The sequence below is a fragment of the Lodderomyces elongisporus genome, chromosome 4 (assembly GCF_030384665.1).
Source record: "Lodderomyces elongisporus chromosome 4, complete sequence".
Taxonomy (NCBI): Eukaryota; Fungi; Ascomycota; class Pichiomycetes; order Serinales; family Debaryomycetaceae; genus Lodderomyces; species Lodderomyces elongisporus.
In genome coordinates, this window is record NC_083676.1 from 311,726 (window position 1) to 336,822 (window position 25,097).

General features: G+C 36.8%; 7 protein-coding genes across 7 annotated transcripts; 5 read left to right on the forward strand and 2 right to left on the reverse strand. All coding sequences in view use genetic code 12, as the record gives it.

The window, feature by feature from the left end:
• Positions 1–863: 863 nt before the first annotated feature.
• LEU4_3 (2-isopropylmalate synthase (Alpha-isopropylmalate synthase) (Alpha-IPM synthetase)) lies at positions 864–2,600 on the forward strand (the record flags this gene model as incomplete). The annotated part of the gene is made up of 1 exon (XM_001525816.2): positions 864–2,600. The coding sequence occupies one exon, from the start codon at positions 864–866 to the stop codon at positions 2,598–2,600; it is 1,737 nt and encodes a 578-aa protein (XP_001525866.2).
• Positions 2,601–2,936: 336 nt separating this feature from the next.
• Positions 2,937–4,649, reverse strand: PVL30_003269 (uncharacterized protein; the record flags this gene model as incomplete). The annotated part of the gene is made up of 1 exon (XM_001525817.2): positions 2,937–4,649. One exon carries the CDS (start codon positions 4,647–4,649, stop codon positions 2,937–2,939), a length of 1,713 nt encoding a protein of 570 aa, XP_001525867.2.
• Positions 4,650–15,020: 10,371 nt separating this feature from the next.
• On the forward strand, positions 15,021–17,165 carry PVL30_003270 (uncharacterized protein; the record flags this gene model as incomplete). Its single annotated transcript, XM_001525818.1, has 1 exon — positions 15,021–17,165. One exon carries the CDS (start codon positions 15,021–15,023, stop codon positions 17,163–17,165), a length of 2,145 nt encoding a protein of 714 aa, XP_001525868.2.
• A 798-nt stretch (positions 17,166–17,963) lies between these two features.
• GTR1 (GTP-binding protein gtr1) lies at positions 17,964–19,046 on the forward strand (the record flags this gene model as incomplete). The annotated part of the gene is made up of 1 exon (XM_001525819.1): positions 17,964–19,046. One exon carries the CDS (start codon positions 17,964–17,966, stop codon positions 19,044–19,046), a length of 1,083 nt encoding a protein of 360 aa, XP_001525869.2.
• Positions 19,047–19,628: 582 nt separating this feature from the next.
• ERG9 (bifunctional farnesyl-diphosphate farnesyltransferase/squalene synthase) lies at positions 19,629–20,978 on the forward strand (the record flags this gene model as incomplete). The annotated part of the gene is made up of 1 exon (XM_001525820.2): positions 19,629–20,978. The coding sequence occupies one exon, from the start codon at positions 19,629–19,631 to the stop codon at positions 20,976–20,978; it is 1,350 nt and encodes a 449-aa protein (XP_001525870.2).
• Positions 20,979–21,657: 679 nt separating this feature from the next.
• On the forward strand, positions 21,658–22,751 carry PVL30_003273 (uncharacterized protein; the record flags this gene model as incomplete). The annotated part of the gene is made up of 2 exons (XM_061119458.1): positions 21,658–22,571; positions 22,628–22,751. The coding sequence occupies 2 exons, from the start codon at positions 21,658–21,660 to the stop codon at positions 22,749–22,751; spliced, it is 1,038 nt and encodes a 345-aa protein (XP_060975441.1).
• A 418-nt stretch (positions 22,752–23,169) lies between these two features.
• On the reverse strand, positions 23,170–24,645 carry PVL30_003274 (uncharacterized protein; the record flags this gene model as incomplete). Its single annotated transcript, XM_001525822.1, has 1 exon — positions 23,170–24,645. One exon carries the CDS (start codon positions 24,643–24,645, stop codon positions 23,170–23,172), a length of 1,476 nt encoding a protein of 491 aa, XP_001525872.2.
• Between the last annotated feature and the right edge of the window lie 452 nt (positions 24,646–25,097).

A 25,097-nucleotide genomic window follows, 5' to 3' on the forward strand; every position in this document is an offset into this window, starting at 1 on the left:
AATTGGAAGATTCTATTGACGTTTGTTAATAATTTAGTCACCTGATCAGACCATATTCTAAAGAAAACTCATTTGCTACTTAATTTCTTCCACAACCCCACGTTCTTCTTCTTCTTCCCCCCCCCCCCCTTTCCCCGCCAGTAGCCGGCAATTGTAGGCATTGTTAACAAAAATGTTCTTCTAAGGACCCATCACGGTTAAACTGTACTTAAAGAAATGGAAAAATAAAAAGATTGAATAGAATGAAAAATTCCTACAGGGCCTGTACCGGTCAGTAATTTCATTTATTATTCTTTTTCTGTTGCGGTGTGCGTTTGCGTTTGCTTGTGTGGATGTGTGTATGTGTCTATGTGGGGGGGGGGGGGGGGGGGAAGGGGGGTAGGATCAAGATGGAAGGAGAACAAATTTTCTTAATTAAATTTTTTTATTTTTTTTTATTTTTTTTCTCCATTTTCGCTTTCATTTGCACCACGATTTGAGTCACACACACACACACACTCACTCACTCACTCACTACAAAAGAATAGAAAGAAGAGAGTGAAGGAATGTCCATATATGTGGATGTGCTATTACTCATTTCCACAAACCATACATTACTAAAATTTTTTATTATTATTTCTAGTTCTTTTTTATTCAAGGAAGAAAAAATCCAGAGATTTCAAAAGTGTTTTTAAAAAGTCTAAGCAATCCTTGCATTTAAAAGTATATAAAGGTAGGTAACTAGTCAATAACCTTCCCTCTGAAATTTACTTTGGCATATCCACTTTTGTTTTATTTATTGTACATTTATTTTTATCCTTCTGCTTATTTTTCAGCATCTACTACAAACAACAACAACAACAACTACAACAAGTACAATCACGATGCCTATGCTCGAAAACCCTTCTGTCAAGTACAAGAAATTCCCACCCGTTAACCTTCCAAACCGTCAATGGCCTTCAAGGACACTCGACAAGGCTCCACGTTGGCTTTCCACCGATTTGAGAGATGGAAACCAATCACTTCCAGATCCCATGTCTATTAGTGAGAAAAAAGAGTACTTTAAGAAACTCGTTGACATTGGGTTTAAAGAAATTGAAGTCTCGTTCCCACTGGCCTCACAAATTGATTTTGATTTCACTAGATTTGCAGTTGAAACTGCTCCTGCAGATGTCTCCATCCAAGTCCTCTCGCCATGTCGTGAAGAACTCATCAAAAGAACCGTTGAGTCATTAAAGGGTGCCAAAAAAGCCACAGTCCATATCTACTTGGCAACCTCGGATTGTTTTAGAAACGTTGTGTTTGGCTTGAGCAAGGAAGAGAGCAAAGCCTTGGCCGTGAAATGTGCAAAGTTGGTGAGACAACTTACCAAAGACGATCCCTCAACTGCTGGTACAGACTGGGACTTTGAATTCTCGCCCGAAACGTTTTCAGATACTGACTTGGATTATGCCGTTGAAGTGTGCGAAGCAGTTAAACAAGTTTGGGAACCAAGCAAAGAAAAACCCATCATCTTTAACTTGCCTGCCACCGTGGAAATGGCTACACCAAATGTTTATGCCGATCAGATTGAATACTTTTCAACCCACATTAGTAATCGCGAAACAGTTTGTATCTCATTGCACCCACATAACGACCGTGGCTGTAGTGTTGCTGCAGCCGAGCTTGGCCAATTGGCTGGTGCTGACCGTGTTGAAGGTTGCCTCTTTGGTAATGGAGAACGTACTGGTAATGTGGATCTTGTTACCTTGGCTTTGAACTTGTATACGCAGGGTGTACCCCCACACCTCGACTTTTCCGATATCACATCGGTGATTGATGTTGTCGAGAGATGCAACAAGATCCCAGTGCACGCAAGAGCACCTTATGGTGGCTCGCTTGTCGTTTGTGCATTTAGTGGATCACATCAAGATGCAATTAAGAAAGGTTTTGCCGATTATGAAAACAAAAAGAAGAAGCAAAGTACCGACGGCAAGAGCGTCCATTGGCAATTACCTTACCTCCCATTGGATCCAGCAGATATCGGACGTACCTATGAAGCAATTATCCGTGTCAATTCGCAATCCGGTAAAGGTGGCTCGGCTTGGGTTATCTTGCGTAATTTGGAATTGGACTTGCCAAGAGGCTTGCAAATTGCCTTTTCCAAAATTGTACAACAGCGTGCCGAGGTTAAAGGGCAAGAGTTGACCAATGAAGAGCTTTGTGACTTGTTCAAACAGGAGTACTTTATTGACTATGACGAGGATAGCACTGAGTCGCCAGACCAGGTGTTTAAATTGGTTGACTATTCCATATCTTCGCCAAGTAAAGGGATTAAGGAAATTGAAGCCGAACTCAGCGTCAATGGCAAATCAGTCAAGATTAAGGGTCAAGGTAACGGTCAATTATCTGCATTTAATGATGCTATTGCCAAACATTTGAATGTTGATATCGATGTCAAGCATTACCACGAACATTCATTGGGAGACGATTCCCAAGCAAGAGCAGCTACTTATATTGAGGTTTTGGTTAACAAAAAGACTACTAGGTGGGGTGTTGGTATCAACACCGATGTTTCACAAGCATCTTTCCTCTCTTTGATCTCTATTCTTAATGGATTAAAGAGAAGCAAAGACATTTGAAATTAGAGAAATACAAAGAAAAGAGGAAAAAAAAAACTAAATAAAAAAAATAAAAAAACAAGAATAAAATGTTTATAGTTTGTTTAATATACTTGATATATTAAAAAATATAAAATGTATTTAAAAAGTAGCTAAAAGTACTTTGGGAGGGTATCGAAAAAGAAAAGTAAGATAAAATAAAAATAAAAACAAAACAATTAGCACCGAATGTTTATTATATACCGAAAAAAGAAAAAAAAAAGATTTCATGAATGCAGAAACTTATGAAACAGAAATTAAATGAACTTTATGAAAGAAAAAGTTGAGAACAATCTTGTTGTTTAGATTTTAGAAAATTTACAAGTGAGCAGCAACGAAAGCAACAGCCAAAGCAAAGAAGGTAGCTTTGGTGGTTGAAGCTGCACCCTCGTAGGTGTTGATAGCAGTTGAAGCTGCGCCAGATGGAGAGCTTGATTCAGCAGCAACAGTTGAGATGACAGCAACAGTGGTTTCACCTGAAGCACCAGCAGCACCTGAAGCAGCACCTGAAGCAGCGCCAGCTGGAGCAGCAGCACCGGTAGTGGTAGTACCAGCAGCAGCAGCTTGAGATTCAGCAGCAACGGTAGTTTCACCAGCCTTACCTGCAGCACCTTCGGTAGTAGTAGCAGTAGTGGTTTCACCAGCCTTACCAGCAGCACCTTCAGTGGTAGTAGCAGTAGTGGTTTCACCAGCCTTACCTGCAGCACCTTCAGTGGTGGTAGCAGCAGCAGCAGCACCGGTGGATTGAGTACCGTAAGTGTATTCAACAGTTTCGTAAACAGTAGAAGTGTAAACAGAAGCACCTTCAGTCCAGGTAGTAGTACCAGTTGGGACAACGTGGGTACCAACTTGACCTTGGGTAACTGCCTCACCACCTTCAATGATGGTAACGGTAACTGGACCTTCACCAGCTTCGCCACCAGTGAGAGTCTTGGTCACGGTAGTTGGAGCTGGAGCTGGAACGGTCTTACCACCAGCAGTCAATGGACAGTAAGTGATGTACTCGGTAACAGTACCACCAACAGTCTCGGTGGTCCATGCTGGAGTAGCTTCAACAGCAGAAGTGTGACAAGCATTGTCGTGACATGAAGTGATGGTGATAACCTTGGTGGATTCAACGGTTTCAACATCTGAGAGTGGGCAGTAAGTAGTGTAGATGGTTTCAACACCGTGAACAGTAGCAGTAGTAACAGTTTGAGTACCTGGGACGGTGGTGAGGTGACAAAGGTCATCGTGACATGAAGTGATGGTGACAACGGTGGTCAAGTCTTCAGTAACGGTCTTTCCTTCACCAGCACCGGCACCGGCACCAGTGCTTTGGGAGACGGTGGTGGTACCGGTAGATGGGTTACCTTCAGCGTCAGTAGTGGTGAAAGTGCTGGTAGAACAGTCAACGGTTTCAGTGGAAACGGTGGTTGAGTGGATGGTCAATGGGGCAGAAGATTCGTCTTCGGTCTCGGTGGCAGCAGCACCAGAAGATTCGGTTGATGGGATAGAAGAAGCACCTGAGGATGGGTTAATGTCAACAACTTCAAAGACAGAGTTTTCAAGGAAGGTACCGTCGAGTGTTTTCAATGATTCAGCAAAGTCGGAAGCAGCATCTCTCTTTGCCTTGTCTTGGTTCTTGTTGTTGCTAATGTCCAAACCTCTCAACATCATTAATCTCTTCTTGATAGCAGCGGTAGAGTTTGAAGCTGGTTCTTCGTTGACGTGGACTTGGTACAATGGGGCACCTGATTGTCCGTACAATGCAACAGCTGGGATGCTGATGATGTTACCGGCATTAACAATGTCGGTGAAGTATCTAGCATCGTTGAGCAATGAGTAGTAGAAGAGGATATCATAGTCTGAGGTTGATGTGAAGTCGAAAATTGGAGCTGGGAATTGGGATGGGATGGTGAATGGACAAACACCGGTGTCCAAGTCGACAACGGCAACGGTTTGTCCGTCAACCAAACATGCAACATCCTTTGCTGCGGCGGTGGAAGCCAAAAGAGCCACTGAGCTGGCAATCACTGATGATAATCTCATATTTAACTATAGAGTTGTGGTAACTTTGTAAAAAGAAACAAAGTAGGGGTGTGGGTATAAAGCGAATGTAAGGTAAATAGTTGAAGCTGAGAACAGTTAAAGAAGAAAAGAGGAAAGGGAAAAGGGAAAAGAAAAAAGGAAAGGGATCAAAATATATAAAAAAAAATTTATCTCCAAGTGGGCTTTCAAGGGATCTTTATATCCTTGTAAAAAGTAGCCGCCATTCGGATTATTCAAAAAAGAAAAAGGAAAAGGAAAAGGAAAAAGAATCGTTATGGAGTGAAATTGCAATTCAAAGGCAGAATTGCAAAAGCCACTGCGTTCACAAAAACACAGGTGGAATGACAAATCTTGTGGGCATACAGTTATGAGATGTAAACAAGGTTGGTGTATTATTGCAAATAAAAAAAAAATAAAAAAAAAACAAGAAACAAGAAACAAGAAACAGAAAAGATACTGGTTGTGTGAAATAACTGCAAAAAATGATAAAATGATAAAAGGCCAAAAAATTTGGGCCCAAAAAAGTGAATATGAAACTCAAAACCGTTTTTAGATCTGCAGCATAATTTTTATTTTTGGGCCAGCACGTGGTTTTGTGTAACGCAGTTTTTTTTTTGTCAGCACTTGTAGGCTTTGCATTTTCGCAGAGCTTAACTTTTTGCCTTTGTTGTTGTTGTTGTTTATGTTGTTGATATTGAAAGAAAAAGAAAAAAAATTCCAACAATCAATCAAACAAACCAAACAATAACGATGCCTCTTCACTAAGCTGAAACTCTTATTTTTGTAAAATGTTAAATAAAGAAAAGAAAAGGAGGAAGATGAAGAACAATGCAATTACTACAAGAGCAATCTACTGCAAGCACCTTTAAGGAATGCTGCATTACGTGTATATACATGTGTGTCTATTGTGCACAGTAGTGAAACTGGTGATAAAACCATAACAATGCAAGCAAGAAAGAAAGAATTGCAAGCAAAGGAAGAATAGGAAGAAAATATAAAAACAAAAAGCTTCAATTCACTTCATATCACGTTAAGCTAAAGAACAACAATTGAATTGTTTTTTTTATTCTTTTTCTTCTAATTTTTGTAAAAAGCTTATTGAATGAAATTGCGTGCTCAACACCATTAAGCTTTATCGTTCCACATCTTCCCCTCTTCCGCTTTCTCTCCTCCTTCTCCTCCACCCACCTCCCCCACTCCGTGGTGGTTATTAATCGCAACCATTATATTACATCGCCAGCAAATTAAAATTGAATACAAAACTATAGAAGAAAAATGGAAAAAGAAATGAAAGACACAGCAACAATCACAAGAGTACGAGGGTTGGTAACAAACAAAACAATCCAACTAGATGTTCGTATCCCTCTGATTACAATAAACTGGATTGTGATGCCGTACGAGAAGAACAATTGCTGGAACGAATCAAGGATTAAAAGAAAGAAATAAACCACTTTTGATAATTTTCAACCCTCCTCTTTTATCTCCTCCTTCCCCTTCTCCCCTTTTTAATTTTTACCCCAAATAACAGAAAGCATTTAATTTAACGTGTTACAAGGTGTACCTAAAGCTCGTAACCATCAAGTACAACTCAGATCCAATTTCCTCCTCAGTCATACAGAAGTCAGAAAAGTCTAGGAATATGAAAAAAAAAAATTAAAAAAAAAAAAAAAACATAAGGAATAAAAAAAAAAATTTGATTTGTAGAAAGCTAAATGTAGTACAATAGAACTAAGTGGATGCAATTAGGAAGGACACAAAGTATGGACACGGAATATTCCATTTCATTTGTTTGTATCTTGTTGGTTTTAGCAAGCAGTTGCAATTGATTCAAGCAATTATGAGTCAATAGTTTACTGCTCCTCCTAAATGTTTTAACAATTGAAAATTCTGCAACAGCACTGATAAGCTTTCAATGTAGAACTATATCTATTTATATCTCTACCTCCATTTACAAGCAAAACACACATCCCTCTTGGCACTATTGCTTTGACATATTTTACGGATTGGGTGACATTTGTTGCAAGAATGGTTAAAGGATAAACAATTCAAATCTCCTTTTGTCGTTCTTAGTGATTCTGTTTATATTTGTTGGTTTTCATAAAAAGAAAAGGAGATAAACACATCATCATCCACTTTCCAAGAGTGGTGATGATGATGATGCAATCCAAGATATTCTACAAGCCAATGAAGAAAAGATAAAAAAAAAAGAATGCAGTCTCTCATGTTGCAATCAAGTTCATCAAACGTTTAAAACAGATTGAAGTGGAGATTGAGCAGTAGTAGTGCAATAGCAAAAGCAATACCACAAGCACAAGCAGCTGTATTTAGCAACAATAGCTGCATCTAGCAGAGCATCGCAAGTGCTCAATCGATGCTCAAGTGTACAAAAAATTTCACTTTAATTGCAAATCAAATCAATATCAAATCTGGCATCTGGCATTTGGCATTGGGCATTTGGGATCTAGCATCTCTTGACCGCCTAGAACTTGCTGTTGTTGTTCATGTTGTTCATGTTTGTGTCTTATTCTGTATCTCTATGCTTGAGAATGTGATTTGCAATTGGGCTATACGAATTTTTCGTTTTTAAGATCAACCGCGTCTTATCAGCAATATGGTCACCGGAGTATACCCCGAGCAACATGATCTTATTGAATGAAAATAAATGGGAAACAAAGAATGTTCGAGACCTTTCCTTTTTGTTAGAGAGGATTTTGCCATACACTTAACCATCATCCATGGACAACCTTACTTGTTTTACTATAACTGCTGATTTTTAATAACCAATCTCCTCACCAAACACATTGTCCAATGCAAGAGCAAAAAATTGATAATCTCTTAAAAATTGTAATTTAATTAATATTGAAGGAAAGTATAGAGAGTAGAGAAAGACCTGATCTATTAGCCTAAGAAAACACATTGACTGGATTTGTCCCAAATTGTACTGAAAACAGACAACTAACAAAAAAACTAAAAAATAACCAAAAAAAAAGAATATAACAATAATGAATGTTGCATCTGTATTGGCTTAAGCTTTAAATCACTCTAGACCTGTGTCCAAACCATTTCTTGTTTCACGATAGAACAAAAGTAACAAAAAACCCAAAAACCCAATGTCTTTACTCGGAGTATGGTTTTGAGCTCAAAGTCTTCTTTTGATGAATTAAAGAAAAAAATAAACACACCGTGTTTTGTGTACTCCTACAATAATGCTAAAACCCAGAAACCGATGCTGTCTATTGTGTATCAACAATTAGGTTGAAGTTTATTCGTTTTAGTCAATTGTACTCATTGGTTCTCTCTTTCTCTTTCTCTTTCTCTTTTGTATTGTGAAATTGTAAACCAGCCTTGCTTTGTTTCATTTATTGTTTCTTTAATAGTTTATCTTTTTTTTTGTCTTTTTTTTGCTTTGTTTTTCACCAGAACATAGGAGCAAACTTAACTTTAGGACAATAAGGTATAACATCGACACATTGGATATTCGCCGAGCCAGTAAATAATAGTAGAGCGACTGAGGAACCCACCTCTAAAATCAATCAAATGTCTTAATAGAAAAGAATAGAGAATGAAGAATGAAGAACATTTGCATTACTGTTTCACTGTCTCACTGTTTCATGATTTGTTTTGTTTTGTTTTGTTCTGTTTTTAATTTTACATTCATCTTGACTATCTTCTACCACCTGTGATGGTCCTTGTGTTTTCCACATATTTTGATTTAAAGGAGGGGTGGAAAGGCAAGGAGGTGATAATATTATAATGAATAGAATGTCAACATTACACAAATAGTTGAAGCTACAACAGCCACCTTTTTTTTTATTTATTTTATTAATTATTATTAACATTACTACTACTATTACTGCTGCCATGAACAAATTATCCTAGATTATGCCACGGTCCTGTAGATGTGCCATATTTTGGCGAAAGGAGTACTTTCTTTGAGTGTGTGTGTGTATGTATTTGTGTACCGGTGTATTTGTGTATATGCTCCGTTGGTAAAGGAAAAACCAAATGCTGCATAGCTTGTTGTTGATTAAATCTGCACAGGCTGGTTTTACGAAATTTCAGTGTCGTGATGTTAAAAAGATCAGCTCTCTCTGTCTCTCTCTCTCTCTCTCTCTGTGTAATGCCATCGCATCAACTACATTGGTCAATTTCATCTTTAATTACTTTTTCAATTTCCAATTTCCTCTGCGTCAATGATAACTAACCAGTCCACAGTTTTTATAATACACTTTTTTTTGATAGCTGATTTTAAAGTGACAATAGGGATTGTCGACGACTACATTGTTGTACTACATTGTTATTTATCATAGGTGACTATTGTTCTTCCTTTGTCTCTCTTCTTATCACCTACATCGTTTTTATATACACACATATATATTCATATATATACTGTGGAAAAAAAAAAAATTAAAGTAGACCGCGACAACGTGGGTTTGTGAAATGTTCGGGAAAGGGGTGATGATGACCAAAATACAAAATGAACAACATAAACAACAAAAACTTGTAAAAAAAAAACAAAAAAAAAAATAAGAGGAAGGCACCATGTGCTTATTGCAAGACTTAGTCGTAGAATAACGTTCAAGCAATTGATTGAACTAAGATGATCTGACCGCCCGGTGTATCTTAGTTTCCTTAAAACTCTTGTTTTCTGAATTCTGATTTAGTCTTTAAGTTTCTATGGGAACACACACTATAAACTAGAGGTTCACTCTTTTGTGACACTAATCCATTAATATTTTTTCAAGTACGGGCACTTTGGCTTAGGCTTAGGCTTGGACCAAACACACACTCAGAAAAAGAAGGAGAAAGAGAAACTAAAACTTTACCAAAAGTTGAATAAACAAATCTCATATTAGTAATGGCATTTTAATATTGTAAACCAATTTTAGTGAATAAAAGTAAATAAAAAATATCGTAAACAGATGGAGCAGAACTCTTTGCAACGATGAAATTAAGATGAGTACTACAATTCAAAAAGTCTAGATGGCCACCACCAATACTGGAAGTTAATTCAGTATAAGCTTTATTTGTTTGCTCTTGTTTACACATGTTTGCTCTTGTTCCTGTCCTGCCGCTTTCAGCATTAACTGATCCCAAAACAGTAGCAGACTCTCATCTCTCTCACTTTCTCTCATTGCAGCAGCGGTAGCAGCGGTAGCAACAACTGCAACCACAACAACTCAATTTGTTTGTTTGTTTTTTTGCCTTGGATTATCATATCCAAGGTTGCAAAAGAAGCTCAGCAGCAACAGAAAGCACCACATCTGAAAGCATCAAAATACAGTAGTAGTGGTCGATCATCCCAAGAGAATGCAGAGAATCTAAAGAATTATGCAGCAAGATCAACGATAGAATTACAAATGACGATGATCCAGATCAAATTTTTAAAAAATTTGGTTGAAGAAGAAGAAGAAAAAGAAGAAGACACATACACATCCAATAATAGAAATCAAATTGACAAAAAAAAAGGAAAACATTGTTTATCAGAATCATCAGCATCTTCCTTTTTGAAAACTGGCATCTATCTCGAAATTCAGAAAATACAAAGATACAAAAAACAAAAATTAAAACAAAAATTAAAAAAAAAAGAAAATTAAATTTTATAAAATTTTGATTTGTTGGGCTTTTTCTTCAAATCCCAGTTCTATTCTATTCTATTCTATTCTTTGCTTTGCTTTGTTTTTTTTTTGGTTTTGCCTGCTTCACCTATAAATCCAATGTCTGTTTGTTTGTTTCTTGCTTTAAAAAAAACAAAGGAGTTTTCCTATTGTTCTTTATCAAAGTACATTCTGCCTTTCCATCCACATAGTTTCAGAGCCTCTTAGAGAGACACAGTTCAATAATGCGGAAATAGTGAAACACGCGCGTCTACCACAATCACATCACAATCACATCACCATCCAAAATGAAAACAATAGACTCATTTATTTCATTTATTTTATTTGACGCCCCTTGCCTCCCTGATTACTTATTCTTCTTACCCCTATCAGCCTGAATTTCATTATAATTTTAGCAATTTATTGACGAGCTTGCAGCATCTACATCGGTGACGTTAGCGGTTATCTTTTTCATTGCCTATACTAAAGAAGAGGAAGACAAAGAAGAAGCTCAAACGTGTAATTATACAAGATTCAGCTTTACACGATGGGTTGTTCCTTAGAATGCAACATTCCAATAGGGGGGGAAAAGAAAAGAAAAGAAGAAAGGTGGAAAAAGGATGAATCATAATATTCAACTTCATTCTCTAATTGGTTTGTTGTTCAAAAATTTTTTCTATTTGTTTTTTTTTTAATCTCAATTCTGTCCTTCCTTTTGACGATATCTGCATGAGATAAGAGGAATTTCATCAATGGTAAAAATGACGACATTGGTGTTAATAATTCCTGTCCTGTTGCTCTTGTTCTTCCTAAATTCTTCAAACCATCTGTAAATTGCTTGCCTCGTCTCTCCTTGCATCCCGCTCTAACTACCTGTTCAATCTATTCCATTCGACTTTTTTAATATTCGGTTGTTTCTTTTGTTTTAGAAAAATTTGACCCCCTTGTTCCTTTTTTTGTTTTTTTGAAAAAAAAGAATCACAATGCTAACGGAAAAAAGCAGGACACAACCATTGATTGTAAGTATACTTTTGCCTCATATCAAAATTAATTAAGAATAAAAATCAAAAAAAGGAGAGAAGAAAAGAATAAGAAAACATAACCAGAAATAAATTACACTATTCGAGTATGTGTGTTTGCGTGTAGTTGTCTGTACATGTTGAGAAATGTAAAAGCAACTCTACGCCCACTATTCCAAATATAGGTTCCATAATTCTTCCTTTGCCCTCTGTATTCTGTTGTTGTTGTTTATTTTGCTTTGATCTAAAGATGCAAAAAGATATACTAAAAAAAAAAGATCTCATACTTTTACGAAACAAGCTCATCTCTCTTCTCACCCAAAATTGTAAGAATCATAATAATAATGGAATGAATAATAGTAATAAAACATAATTTGTTTCTTCACTTTTCCATATTTCCATCTTTCTACATCGCTTTTGTTAAGAAGATGCTGAGTAGAGATGAGCCATAGCGGTAAAACAGGTATCTGAAAGAACCTTTGTATAATATTAGTAAGACAAAAGTAATTTGAGATACTCCATCAATTCTGTGTAAATATCCTCTTCTTCATATTTTTTTTAACATTCTTTACATTCATTTGCCCAAACAACTTATCTTATTTTGGTTTTTACAAATTGAACGAAAAATCATCCCAAAACGTATTTTGTACGCATGTATATTGGTCTATGTGTGTGCATATATACATATATACATATATACATAGATACTCTTTTCTACATTTCCGCCTCTTGGCTCTGTCTCTGTCTATGCTGCTATTTCTGCCTCCTTGTGTTGTTTTCATACCATAGATCATGATGATAGTAGTAAACGTCGTGGTAGTGGTCGTGGTGGTAAAGAGGGGAAGAAGGCTGAGGGGAAATGTGAATTGGCAAGTGTGATATTCAAAGAAAAAGCTCCAGTTGTTTTGGCATCCTCATATATGAGTTTGTTCTAGATTTGTCTTTTATAGAAATTGATAAACGGCCCGAGAATCGTGTCATAAATGAACTTGAGTATGTCGCCAGTTTGCACTCTTTCTTTCTTGCATATAGTCTATACTCGCTATTTTTCATAAAAAAGACATCTTGTATTCTATTTGAGATAAACCAAAACACTACTTCTAAGAGAAGAAACTAGACCAAGTTAGCGAGTAAGAACCTGTTAACTTTGATATGATGAATACTACAAAATAGTTGTGACCAATAAAAGAGAGGGAATAGATCTTTCTTTCAAAGAAAAAAAGGCATATGCCCCTTACCCCAAAATACTCTCATTGGGGAAGTTTTCCCCCCAATTTCATACCAAAAAAAAAACCGTGTAGATCACGATCCGACAGCCATTTGAAGAAATGCACCAGTCGGAAGTGTAGATTAATTACTAGGGGCAACAAGGATGGCATCAAGTAAGCTATTATTAAATGACCCAAGGCTAAACCATACTGTTGCATCAATAGCTCGCTCAACAAACAATAGGTTGCAAAAGAGAAGGCGAGGGCAGTAGAAGGGAAAAAAGAGGTGGGGCTATACATACAATTAGTATACATAATTCAAAAGCTCTCTTTTTATTGCTTGAACAATACTTTTACCAACAACATGGACTAAGGGTTCTCCCCCTTTCTCTTCTTGTTCCCGCCTCAAGAATAGTTACTATTCATTAAAAAAAACTGAGAAATAATTCAAGATTAACATCACGAAGCCAAACACGTGATAAAGTAATTACTCGACACAATTGGGAATCTTTTTTATTGTGATTTTCATAAGTGATTTTCACTATTTTCGGAACTAAATGTTTGGAATAAACTTACTGTAATGGCTACACTGGAAATCATGGCGAGAGGGGAGCGGGTGTAGTGTTGCATTTTCTATCCTTTTTTTAAAAAAATGAATAAAATTAACTACCGTCTCCTACTTTCTAGTTTAGTTGATAAGTCAATACGTACCAAAAAACCCACACACATACTTGTGTTTCAAAAATGTTTGGTGTTGTGATAACATAATATATAAACCTAACTTATGCCTAACGCTGAATTAAACTTAGGTATAACTCAATTTCTACAACAAGAAAATTAATGAACGTAAGGAAATCCAATTGTTAATCGTCTACCACATTTCTGTTCATTATCTCATTTGCTCATTTGCTCATTTGCTCATTTGCTCATTTGTTCTTTTAGCGTTTGTTCCTTCTATTGTTCATTTACTTGGTACATTAAGTAAACGGGTGCAAAATATTAGCTGGATGAAGCCGATCAAAAAGGTTAATTTTTCTTTAAATTCTTTTTGTTTCTATTTTTCTATTTTTTTTCTATTTTTTTTTTATTTTTATTTTTATTGAATTTTTAGTGTGGTTCACAAATGCTACCAAATGTCTCTTTCTTTTTTTTTTTGGGGCGAAATATATTCTATGACAAGTAACATCACGAGATTGTTCTGCCCCAGATATACCCGTTGTTCGAATCTGCCTCTCTCTTTTTCCTTTATTTCAATTTCAATTATTTTATTATTTTTTTATTAATCGGGAATTCTTGTTGCTTTTGCTTCTTTTGTTTCTACCTTTTTTTTTTTATTTTCTTAAGTTTGGAAAACATTTGTCGTACTAAAAAGAAAACACCTTTTGTTATATGTTCATTTTCAACAACCAATAGAGCCTTTCTTTCATAGTATGTGGCATTCCTTGACTGAAAACAATTCTTAATTGAAAGTGTTGCTTTTCCTACTAAATTTGTCAATTGTACTTTTGCTGCAAGATACCAGTCCTACGCACCGCATTGATAGTCCTAAAACACGTACTTCCACAAAGATCTGAACCAGAAAATACCATCTCATTATTAGGCTCGATCTAGATTGTTTCATAATCAATGAGATAATGTCAGCAAAGGAAAAGGAAAAATACACGGGAAGAGAAGATTAAAGCGCTTTCTTTACAAAAACAAGAAAAAAATTATATAATCATTCATCAATGTTCCGCGTGATTTGGTAACAAATGATCACTCATGCTTCTAATTTAGTTTTTGATGCTTAATGTTTGATGTTTGATGTTTGATGCTTGATGGCCAAGATAATAATCTACCTTTCATTTCTTTTTCTTTTCTCTTTTTTCCTTTTTGTTTCTGTTTTTGTTTTGGAGACCCTCCGGGGATGGAAACTTCAAAAACATTTCAAAATCTACAGAGAGTGGAACAAAGAATAGAGAAACAAATAATAATAATAATGATAGAAATAATAAAAGCAATGAATATAATAATACTGACACTACTACTACTACCGCCACTGCCAAAAGAATAAGAATAATTATAATATTAATGATAATTACGAAACAGAAACACTGATATTATAATTCCAAGTTTGAGATGTATTACAGAATAAATTCTGAAACTTAAGGTGATACTACCCGCCATAGGGCAATTTATCTTCTGGCAATGACTTTGAGAGATTAGAGATCAGAGATTAGAGATTAGAGAATAAGAATAAGAATAAGAAAAACAGAAAGACAGAAAGAAAAGAAAAAAGAAAAGAAAAAGAAATGTTTTTGAAGAAGTATCAAGTGTAACAGGAGAAAGAGTAGCAATGACCAATAATCTGGGATATTGATACATATGAAAAAGAAATTTCCACCATGTTTCATGAACTGCTACAATCTCAGATTCTCATCTTATTCTGAAGCCATGTCCATTTATGATAAATAGGCATCAAATACCTCATTTGTTTCCCGTTTTCAATTTCATCATTATCAAGAACAATTTTATCATTGAAAAGTAAAAGCTTTCTAAGAAACAAAAATGAAGTTGTTACACGCAATCATTGCGGCAATATGTATTTCAACATCTACAGCCACGACTTTGTCTTCAGATACAGCTGCTACTCCTGAAATAGTTTATGTCACAATGAAGAATGTTATGACCGAAGTCGTCACTGAGACTGAGTGCAATAAGAGTGATTGTACAAAATCTACAGCCGTACCATCTGCAACAAACGAGTCTCCACTGGTGGTTTATGTCACAATGAAAAATGTCATGACCGAAGTTGTCACTGAGACAGAATGCAATAAGAGTGACTGTACGAAGTCTACAACTGTACCATCTGCAACAAATGAGTCTCCTCTGGTGGTTTATGTCACAATGAAAAATGTCATGACCGAGGTAATCACTGAGACAGAATGCAATAAGAGTGACTGCACAAAAGCCAGTCTGTCTGCTGAAGGTAATGTTGATGCGGAGATTACAGGGTCCGATGTCAGATCCATACTCTCTACATCAATAACTTCTGATGCAGCTGCAACCACTGACCCACAGGTGGTCTATGTTACTATGAAAAACGTTAAAACGGAGGTTATCACTGAAACAGAGTGTAACAAAGGTACTTGCACTAGAATCACAGATACAACCAAAGAGGCCATCCAATCATCTGCTACAGATGCATATCCGCAAATTGTATACGTCACTATGAAGAATATTACCACGGCGGTAATCACTGAGGTTGTGTGCAATAAGAGTACTTGTACTCTAGTCACTTCTGAATCTATTTTACCATCTTCCACAAAATCTGTTCCGCTGATAGTTTATGTTACTATGAAGAACATAAAAACAGAAGTGATTACGGAGACAGTCTGCAATAAGAGTACATGCACCAAAGTTACACAAACAACAGGAGTGTCCACAGTTACAGACAACTCAAGTACATATACTACTTATGTCCCTTTGACTACATCTGTTCTATCCACATCAGTAAAGTCAAGCTCCACTGTTGCAAAATCTACTACATCAAAAACTCCTACTTCTCCAAGTTCGTCCTTATTTACAACTGTTGCTGCTCTTGAATCGACCTCAACAGTAAAGCTCACCACCGAGAAAAGTACGTCAGTACTTTCTACCTCGATCACTTCTGATGCAAGTGCTTCTCAAACAACAAACTTGTCAACTAGTATTTTAAAGTCTGTTGACACCAACCCTCCATATGTCATTTCCTCGGTTCCGAGCTCAACATCAAGTGTAGAAGCTTCAACCGAGTATTCAAGTTACCCAACATCAATTAAATCAAATCCTTTCACCACCGTGGTTGACGAGGCAGTGGTGAAGGAAATTGAGACCACGATAATTACGATTACATCTTGCTCAGAAAACTCATGTTCAAAGACCATCCAAACTACAGGCCTCACAACCGTGACTGTAGGTAGTATAATTTATACCACGTATTGCCCATTAACAACTGAAGCTCCAGAAAAGACCACCACCGCTACTGCCGCCGCCGCCCCTAGCAGCAACAGTAGTAGCACCACCACCACCACCACTAAAACGTCATCCTCATCAGCCTCGTTGTCCAAGGTCACAACTACAGTTTCAACAATAAAAGGCTCCAGTTTGCCAGCCAAGTCTTCGACAACGAGTATTTCCTCATCTAAATCATCTTCAGCAAATAATGTTTCCAGAACTACTTCGATAATGAGCACGTCAGTGACTCCAATTGCCACTTCTATGACCACACAATACGTGGGTAAAAAATCGAGTAAGGAGGATACGACAACCACTACTTCAACTATTGATATTACAATATTTGTCACTTCTAGTTGCTCAGAAGAACACTGCTTGCCAATGACATTATCTTCAGTTGTTGAAGTATTGACAAAGGGAGATTCAACCATTATTTCATATGCACCTATTCCTACTGCAGAACCGGTACGCTCGGTTGCAAACCAAGTCGTCAATGAACAAGTCCAGTCTCAGTCAAACTTGAATCCTGTTGTAGCGCCTTCAAATCAAGTCATTGATTTGGTACAGCAACAGCCGTCTGTTGCAGAACAAGCTGTTTCGCAAAGCACGACCACTGTTGGCACTACTCCACAAGAGGTGTCAGAATACACGGGGTCTGCTATCAAATTTAGTCCTTCTTACGCTTTCGTATTTGTTGCCGCTATAGCTTATCTCTAGAGAAAATTTTCGGTGCAATTCCTAACACTGCTGTTCTATAGATCTGTTATTTTATCAGCGGTTTTTTGTTTTATTACTTTCCTGTTTTCTTGTTTTTTTTTTGTTTTTCGAAAAAGTAAAAGTAAAAGAAAAGATAAATTGTATAGTTATTTCTTCATTATTTAATATATTTGTTTAGACACATCACTCTTGACTTCCCCTCCATTCTCTTTTTGTCTCTACGATTATTCCTAATAGCAATATCACTTTTTCCTCTGCTGTTTCTTTTTTCCGCCTCTTTTTCTTCTTCCTTTTTTATTCATTAATGAACATTATAATCGTTGTTGCTTAAACCTAGAAAAGCTCTTCGGCGATATATAAGAACTTAAAAAAAAACCTGTTTTGGAAATTTTGATATATACATATAACCGTATACTTTTGTTGTCACGCTTAGCGGTAGCTTTTCTTTATATCTTTTTTTTATCTTTTCTTTTTTTATTTATCTTTTTTTTTATTTAAATTTTTTTTTAATTTTTTAATAGCTTTTATTTCTCGAAAGGTAGCATTTAGCATTGCGCCTTAGGGAATTAACAGCCCTGATAACAAGACTCGCCCACTCGTGAAAGTCTGGACCCCTTCCACCCCGCCCCTTCCTTCGACTCCACTGCAACTTTTACCACGAACTTGATAAATTAACAAACTAACAGACAAACATATCATTGTCTGGTGAACAAGAGATTTCTATCAAAATTTTGCAATCAACGATTTAGTACAATTCGTCATCATCATCATCATCATCACAAGGCTATTTATTCAAACATGTCAAATGCTTCTAGAAAGAAACTTTTATTGATGGGCCATTCGGGTTCTGGAAAGTCTTCAATGAGATCTATAATCTTTTCCAATTATTCTGCATTTGATACTAGACGATTGGGAGCTACAATGGATGTTGAACTTTCACATTTGCGATTTTTGGGAAATTTGTCGCTCACATTGTGGGATTGTGGAGGCCAGGATGTATTTATGGAGAACTATTTCTCTAGCCAGAAAGACCATATTTTCAAGATGGTGCAAGTTTTGATCCATGTTTTTGACGTTGAAAGTAAGCTGATCAATAAGGATATTGAGATTTTTGTCAAGAGTCTAACAAACCTACAAAAATACAGTCCTGACGCCAAGGTATTTGTTCTTTTGCACAAGATGGATCTTGTACAGATAGACAAGAGGCAGGAATTGTTTGCAATCATGATGGATAAATTGCAAAAGATTAGTAATCCGTACCAGTTCAAATTGACTGGGTTTCCCACATCAATTTGGGACGAGAGTTTATACAAAGCTTGGTCTCAAATTGTGTGTTCACTCATACCTAATATCAATTTGTTCAACAGTAATTTGATTAAATTTAACGAGATTTTGGATGCGGAGGAGATTATCCTTTTTGAAAAGACAACTTTTTTGGTGATTTCATCAACGGCATCGATAAAGCAACAGGAGCAACTACAACTACAACTGAACCAGCAGCAACTGAACCAAGGGGACCGCAAGACAGTCGGAGATTCTAGTAGGCAGAGTCTACTCCGAGAGACATCCACACAGAATGACGTAGCAAATGAAGAGTTGGACCCAAAACGATTTGAAAAGATTTCAAACATTATCAAGACCTATAAGCAGTCGATATCGAAATTGCGAACCAATTTCACCAACCTAATAATCAGAGGAAGTAACGGCACAACTTTCTATCTCGATATATTGACGGAAAACATGTTTATAATGATTGTATTGAAAAACCAGAATGAAGTCTCTGCAAACGGAATCAAAACAAACCAAAATGAAGAGTTATTGGTGCTTGATAACATAAAGGCTGCACGAAAGTGGTTTGAAAAGATTGAAAACTCAAAGTAATGAAATAAAAAAATAGATGAAATTAAAAAAAAAAAAAGAGGAAAACAATAGAAGAATTAAACATTAGAGTAGAGAAAATGACATTACGCGTGTGCATTTTATATGATCAAAATGTCGTACGAATGTTATCAAAATGTCGTCTCTTTGTATAGCGGTTTTTGTCTCGAGCGCAAAAAAAAAGAAACTCAAAAAGGAAGAAAAGTCTCACTTTCCAATTCTCTTACTCTCTCTCTTTCAATGGTTCATTCTTTTGTTTTGTCTCTATTTTTTTTTTTTGTCTTTGTCTTTGTCTTTGTCTTTGTCTTTTTCGTTTTCCCTCGCGCTCTCGTTTAACTCAAATAAAGCAGAATTATTGAAAATTTACGATAGCGTTGGTCTTTGAATCAAAGAAAATAAAATAAATACTTTGGCAATTGTATAGTCATCCATTTGTGTTTCAACTTTCAAACAACTCATTACACTACACAGACAAATAGTGTTTGTTTAATTGATTTTTTTTGGATTTTTGTTGTTGCTTTCCCCCCTTTTTTTTTTGCTATATATATATATACATTCGTTCATCATTTTCGTGAATACATTTTAATGGGCAAGGTTGTGCAATTATTAACTCATCCGACGGAGTTGCTTGCTGCAATCAAGTTTTTTGGATTTAGACAATCTCTTCACTCATCAACATCATCTCAAGCCAACTCAGATGAATTGAAAAGATGCTATGAGCTTCTTCACTTGACCTCCAGATCATTTGCTGCTGTTATTGAAGAGTTGCACCCTGAGTTGAGAGATGCCATCATGATATTTTATCTCGTGTTGAGAGCATTGGACACTGTGGAGGATGACATGACAATCGACCCAGAAACCAAAATCCCACTTTTGCGTCATTTTGATGAGAAGCTTGACACCAAAAATTGGACTTTTAACGGAAGTGGGCCCAATGAGAAAGATAGAGCAGTGTTGGTGGAGTTTGATGTTATTCTCAAGATATATCATGAGTTGAAGCCACAATACCAGGAAATTATCAAGGACATTACATACAAGATGGGTAACGGAATGGCTGACTACATATTGGACGAAAATTTCAACCTCAATGGTGTAGGCTCGGTGGAGGATTATGACCTCTACTGTCATTATGTTGCGGGCTTGGTCGGTGAGGGTTTGACAAAACTAATGGTGTTGGCCAAATTCTCCGATAAAAGTTTGGCAGAGGACAAGTTTGTCAAATCCAACTCTATGGGGTTGTTTTTGCAAAAAACAAACATCATTCGAGATTATCACGAGGATCTACAAGATGGCAGATCATTCTGGCCAAAAGATATTTGGTCCAAGTATACAGATTCGCTACCATCTTTCCATAAAGATGCTAGTCATGAAGACAAAGGATTGGCATGTATTAATGAGTTGGTATTGAATGCTCTTGGCCACGTCAAGCATGTATTGGAGTTTCTTTCCTTGGTTAAGGATCCATCAACGTTTTCTTTTTGCGCTATACCGCAGGTGATGGCAATTGCTACATTGGCTGAAGTGTACAACAACCCTAAAGTATTGCACGGAGTTGTCAAAATTAGAAAAGGTACGACATGCAAATTGATTTTGGAAAGCAGAACGTTTCCAGGAGTGGTACGGATCTTTAGGAAATACATCCAAGTTATTAACCACAAGTCGTCAGTTAGGGATCCAAACTATTTGAAAATCGGAATTAAGTGCGGTGAGATTGAACAATTTTGTGAATCATTGTACCCATCATTGCATGCCTTACCAAAAGGAGCTAAATTGCCAGAGGGTCGTTTGACCAAGGCGCTCAAGAGCAGAAAGGAAATCGACGAGAGCGTGCAAAAGATTATCGATCAAGAGAATTTTAATGCTAATTTTGTATTCGGTTTTGTTGCTGTGTTGTTCATTGGTTTAATTTTGTTTATCACTGGTTATAAATTATAGTCATATTTTTATTTTTAAAGAAAAAAAATTTTAAATGGATAGTTTGTGATCTTGAATGAATGTAAGTATTGTAGTCGTGCCAGCAAGGCTCCCTGTGCACGGCACCAAAAGTAGGACGGGTGAAGCAGAGCTCAGTCGCAGATTGCGTTGTTCGTGGAGATCCTGGTGTTCGTGGCGTTCGCATTGCTTGCAGTGCTTGGACAACCCAGACCGCCTAAACTCTTCGCACCAGGCACGCCGCTGGCACCAATTTTGCGAACTCCTCTAGCCTGGTGAGCCGACTCAGCCTCCGAAATGACGTCACGTTTGATCGCCAAGATAACGGACCAAAAGAAAGAAAAAAAAAACTTTTAAAAAAAAAATTGAAATCAGAATATTAAACGAAAATAGAAACAGAAACAGAAACAGAAAAAGGGGGGATAGGAATAATAACCGAGAAACTTTACGACATGGAAGTCTTACAAGGAATTATACACCTAAGAATCTTTGAATATAAGAGGGGGGAGGAGCAGGAGGAAAGGAATCCAAATCACGTTTTTAACCTCAACTTTTGTTAACTAAACTACTAGACTATTTTTTTACTTCAATCAATTTTTCCCCCTTCTTTTATTCATTTTCCTCCTTGACTTTTGAACTTTGCTATAAGCTTTTTGCGTTTGCTAGATTGACAATTTACAATATGCTGCCTCTTGGAAGTAGTCAAACAATCAATGGTTCAATTAAATTCCCAATCAAATTGATTAATTGGACCCCGCATTATGCAATAAACGAGAGCATATCAACACCCATATTACTACAAGATCAAAACGGTCCTTGTCCCTTGATTGCGTTGGTCAACACATTGCTATTGCAAAATGATTTTAACGACTTGTTAGCTTCTCAGATACGCCAAGGTAAGAGGAAAATATCCGAGCCCGCTGGAGCTTTTGTCGTGAATAATTTGAAACATGAGCTACGGAAGAAATATGAGAGTACGGGTAACATCCTGTTAGTAGATGTTTTAAGCTTACTTGGAGACTTGCTTTTGACTTTAGTTGAGAATGGCAGTACTGATCTAGACTCGGGAGTTGTGGATGAATTATTGGCACAGTTGCCAAAATTGCATACTGGGTTGAATGTTGATCCTAATCTCCTCACTGGTGGCTTTGCTCCTAGCTTGGCTACTGAACTTTTTGATGCGTTTGGATTAGATTTCAGACACGGATGGGTGGTTGAGACAAGTGATAATGTGGGTACAAGTGGACAAATGGTTCAAAAAGTGGAGCAGAATTCATGTAGTGACAATGATAATTCCGAAAATTCCGAAAATCCTGAAGATTCTGGGTTACTAAACATTGTTAGACAACTTGAAACTTATGATCGTGTTCAAGATTATCTATTAAGCGACCAAGAGAACGTTGGTTACCTCGAAAATAAGCAGCTTCTTACAACATGGCTTAATGAAAACCAAACGCAATTGACTCGACAAGGCTTGTTCAATCTTAACTCAGTTATGGAAGAAGGCAAGTTTGTTATTTTCTTTAGAAATAATCATTTCAACACATTATTTCGAAAGGGCGACGAAGAATTTTATTTACTAGTCACAGATCTGTCGTTTGGAGCAAGCAAATCTTTGCGAAGTCAACTAATTTGGCAAAGTTTGTCTTCAGTCTCTGGGCAGGACGACTGTGTTTTACTGGTGATTTTTCACCAATTTTGGATATCGAGCAAGACTTGCCAAGAGGTGATAATGTTGATGATAGAGGTGAATACTATATATCTGGGACAAGATGATACTCTCGAGTCAGATTTGATATTACTGAGGCAACTACAATTGGAGGAGGATGAAGCTGTAGCTAGGCGTATGCAAGAAAAATCAACAAAGAACGAAAAATCAAAAAACTGCAACTGCAACTGCAACAAGAACAAACAAAAACGCCTATAGGAAGCGAACAAAATTCCCGGAACCAGAAAATGGCACAACCACAAAAAAACAGTCTACAAGTGCATCTCCCGTACAGCAACAACAAACTATAGAGAAGAAGGGCAAGCTTAGTGGCTTTTTCAAAAAAATGAAATTTTCTAATTAACGTTTATAGACTTTTGATTCCTCATTAAAAAAAAAGAATAAGATAAAGAGAGATGGGGGGGGGGGGGGGGGGGGGGAAGGAGAGGGAGAGAAGGAAACTAAAAAACCTCTTTGTCCTTGCTATTAGAAATCCTCATTATGACTTTCTCCCTCTTCATTTTCAGCATCTTCTCTATCGTGCTTAACTTTCCCATCCACACTCTCTTGATCAGCTCCTGACTCAGCATTTCCATTGGAACGTCCTTGCCTACTCTCCAGTTCTTCCTGTTCCTCTCTCTCTTCATAATCTTCTCCATCCTCAAGCTCTTCTTCATCATCATCATCTTCTTCTTCTTCGTCGTCATCGTCACCTTCGTACTCCATAGGATCAAACTCTGATCTAGCTCTATCCATTTCCTTCAATTCATTTGTTGATGGCTCTCTCAATTTAAAAGCAACTTCATCATAGGTCCTTTCCTTGACAAATTTATTGATCTCAGAGTTTGTTGAAAGCCTGTGTTTTCGCAATTCAATTTTACCAGTAACTGGTAAATAATAGGCAACTTTGCGTTTTTTTGTAGGTGCTTTTGTGTCTTTGTGTTCATCATCTGGTATAAACTTGATGGCAAGTTCCTGGTTTACCTCTGGATATTCTTGGTATTGCATGTCGTAGTTATGCACAAACTTGAAATTGTAATTTGAAGCGGATTCATCGTCCAAGTCTAGTAAATTGATAGGTTGCTCTGGTGCTGTAGAGTTGAGTTTTTGATGAACTTGTTCAGCTTGACTTATGTCGTTGACTTCAAACATAGACATCCATTCGCCATCTTCGGAATTAATAGGTTTGAAAATACTAGACTCTTGCTTTTGTCTTTCAAATTTCTCATTAAATGCTGTTCCTCGCTTCCTTTTGAGATCTTTCAATTCACGATCAATTGATGCACTACCAAGAAACCTCAAGTTCATTAGTACATTGTCCATCATTTGCGTATCTGGTAGCAATGGCCATGCGTCAACAGCTTTCAAATGTCTCTTGCGCGGATGTTTCAAGCTGGATACATCCAGCAACGTAGAGTTTGCTGCTGTAAACGTCTCCTCAACGGCATTCAACTGGGCATCTGCGTCTAAGCTATGCGATTCGTTATTTTTTAATTTCTCATTGACTTTAACCTCTTCGGTGTGTGCTGTTACCGAATGGGCAGCTTTGGGCAAGGATCGCTCCGAAATGTACTCTGTTCTTCTCAAGAAAGAAACCCCAGGCTCCGATTTATTTATCTTGCCAATTCCTGCATCTCTAAGCAAGGCCCTATCCTTGGGGTGTAGATGTACTGGTTGGCCATTTTTGGAAAGTTGGCCAACTACTGTGGAATCTCCTGCGAAAAAGCCAGCGTTATTGAGTAAATTTAGTTCCAATCCTGAAAAGTCATCGATGCGTCCGAGTAAATTTTGAAAATTTTCTTTACGAAATAATGACGAGAGAAGCTGTTCCGCTTCTACTTTGGGTGATATTGGGTTTGTTGTGTTGTACTCAATGTATTTTGGGTTTAATGGTGGAGGTGGAAGATTATTGGTATACCGGATCTTTGCAATGTAGTCTTGTCTAACAGGTTTATGTGACATCTTGGATGGTATTAGAAAGCAAAGGATAAAGACTAATCGAACCTCTTTCTCTTGTTTGGATGTGCTTGGTTCAAACTGTTTTGTGGGAATGTATATGAATTGAAAAATGTGTTATTTCTCTGTTAACATAAAGTTGACAAAAAAGAAAAAAAAAAAGAAGAAAAAAAGGAAAAAAATAAAAATAAAAAATAAAAAAATAAAAACGGAAATGGAAATCGTTCTGTATCATTTTTTTTGCTTTCTCTCTCACTCTTTCTCTCGTACTTTTTACTTTTTACATCTTTTTTTTAGTTCTTGAATCCTGCTTCTACTTGCTGTTGGTGAACTACAACCACTTGACATATACAAGTAACAGTTTTATATCTTTTTTCATAAACTGTTGTATTTTTTGTATGATTTCTTTCCTAGGGAACAACCTACGATGATGACTTACTTAATGTTAAACCAGTTCT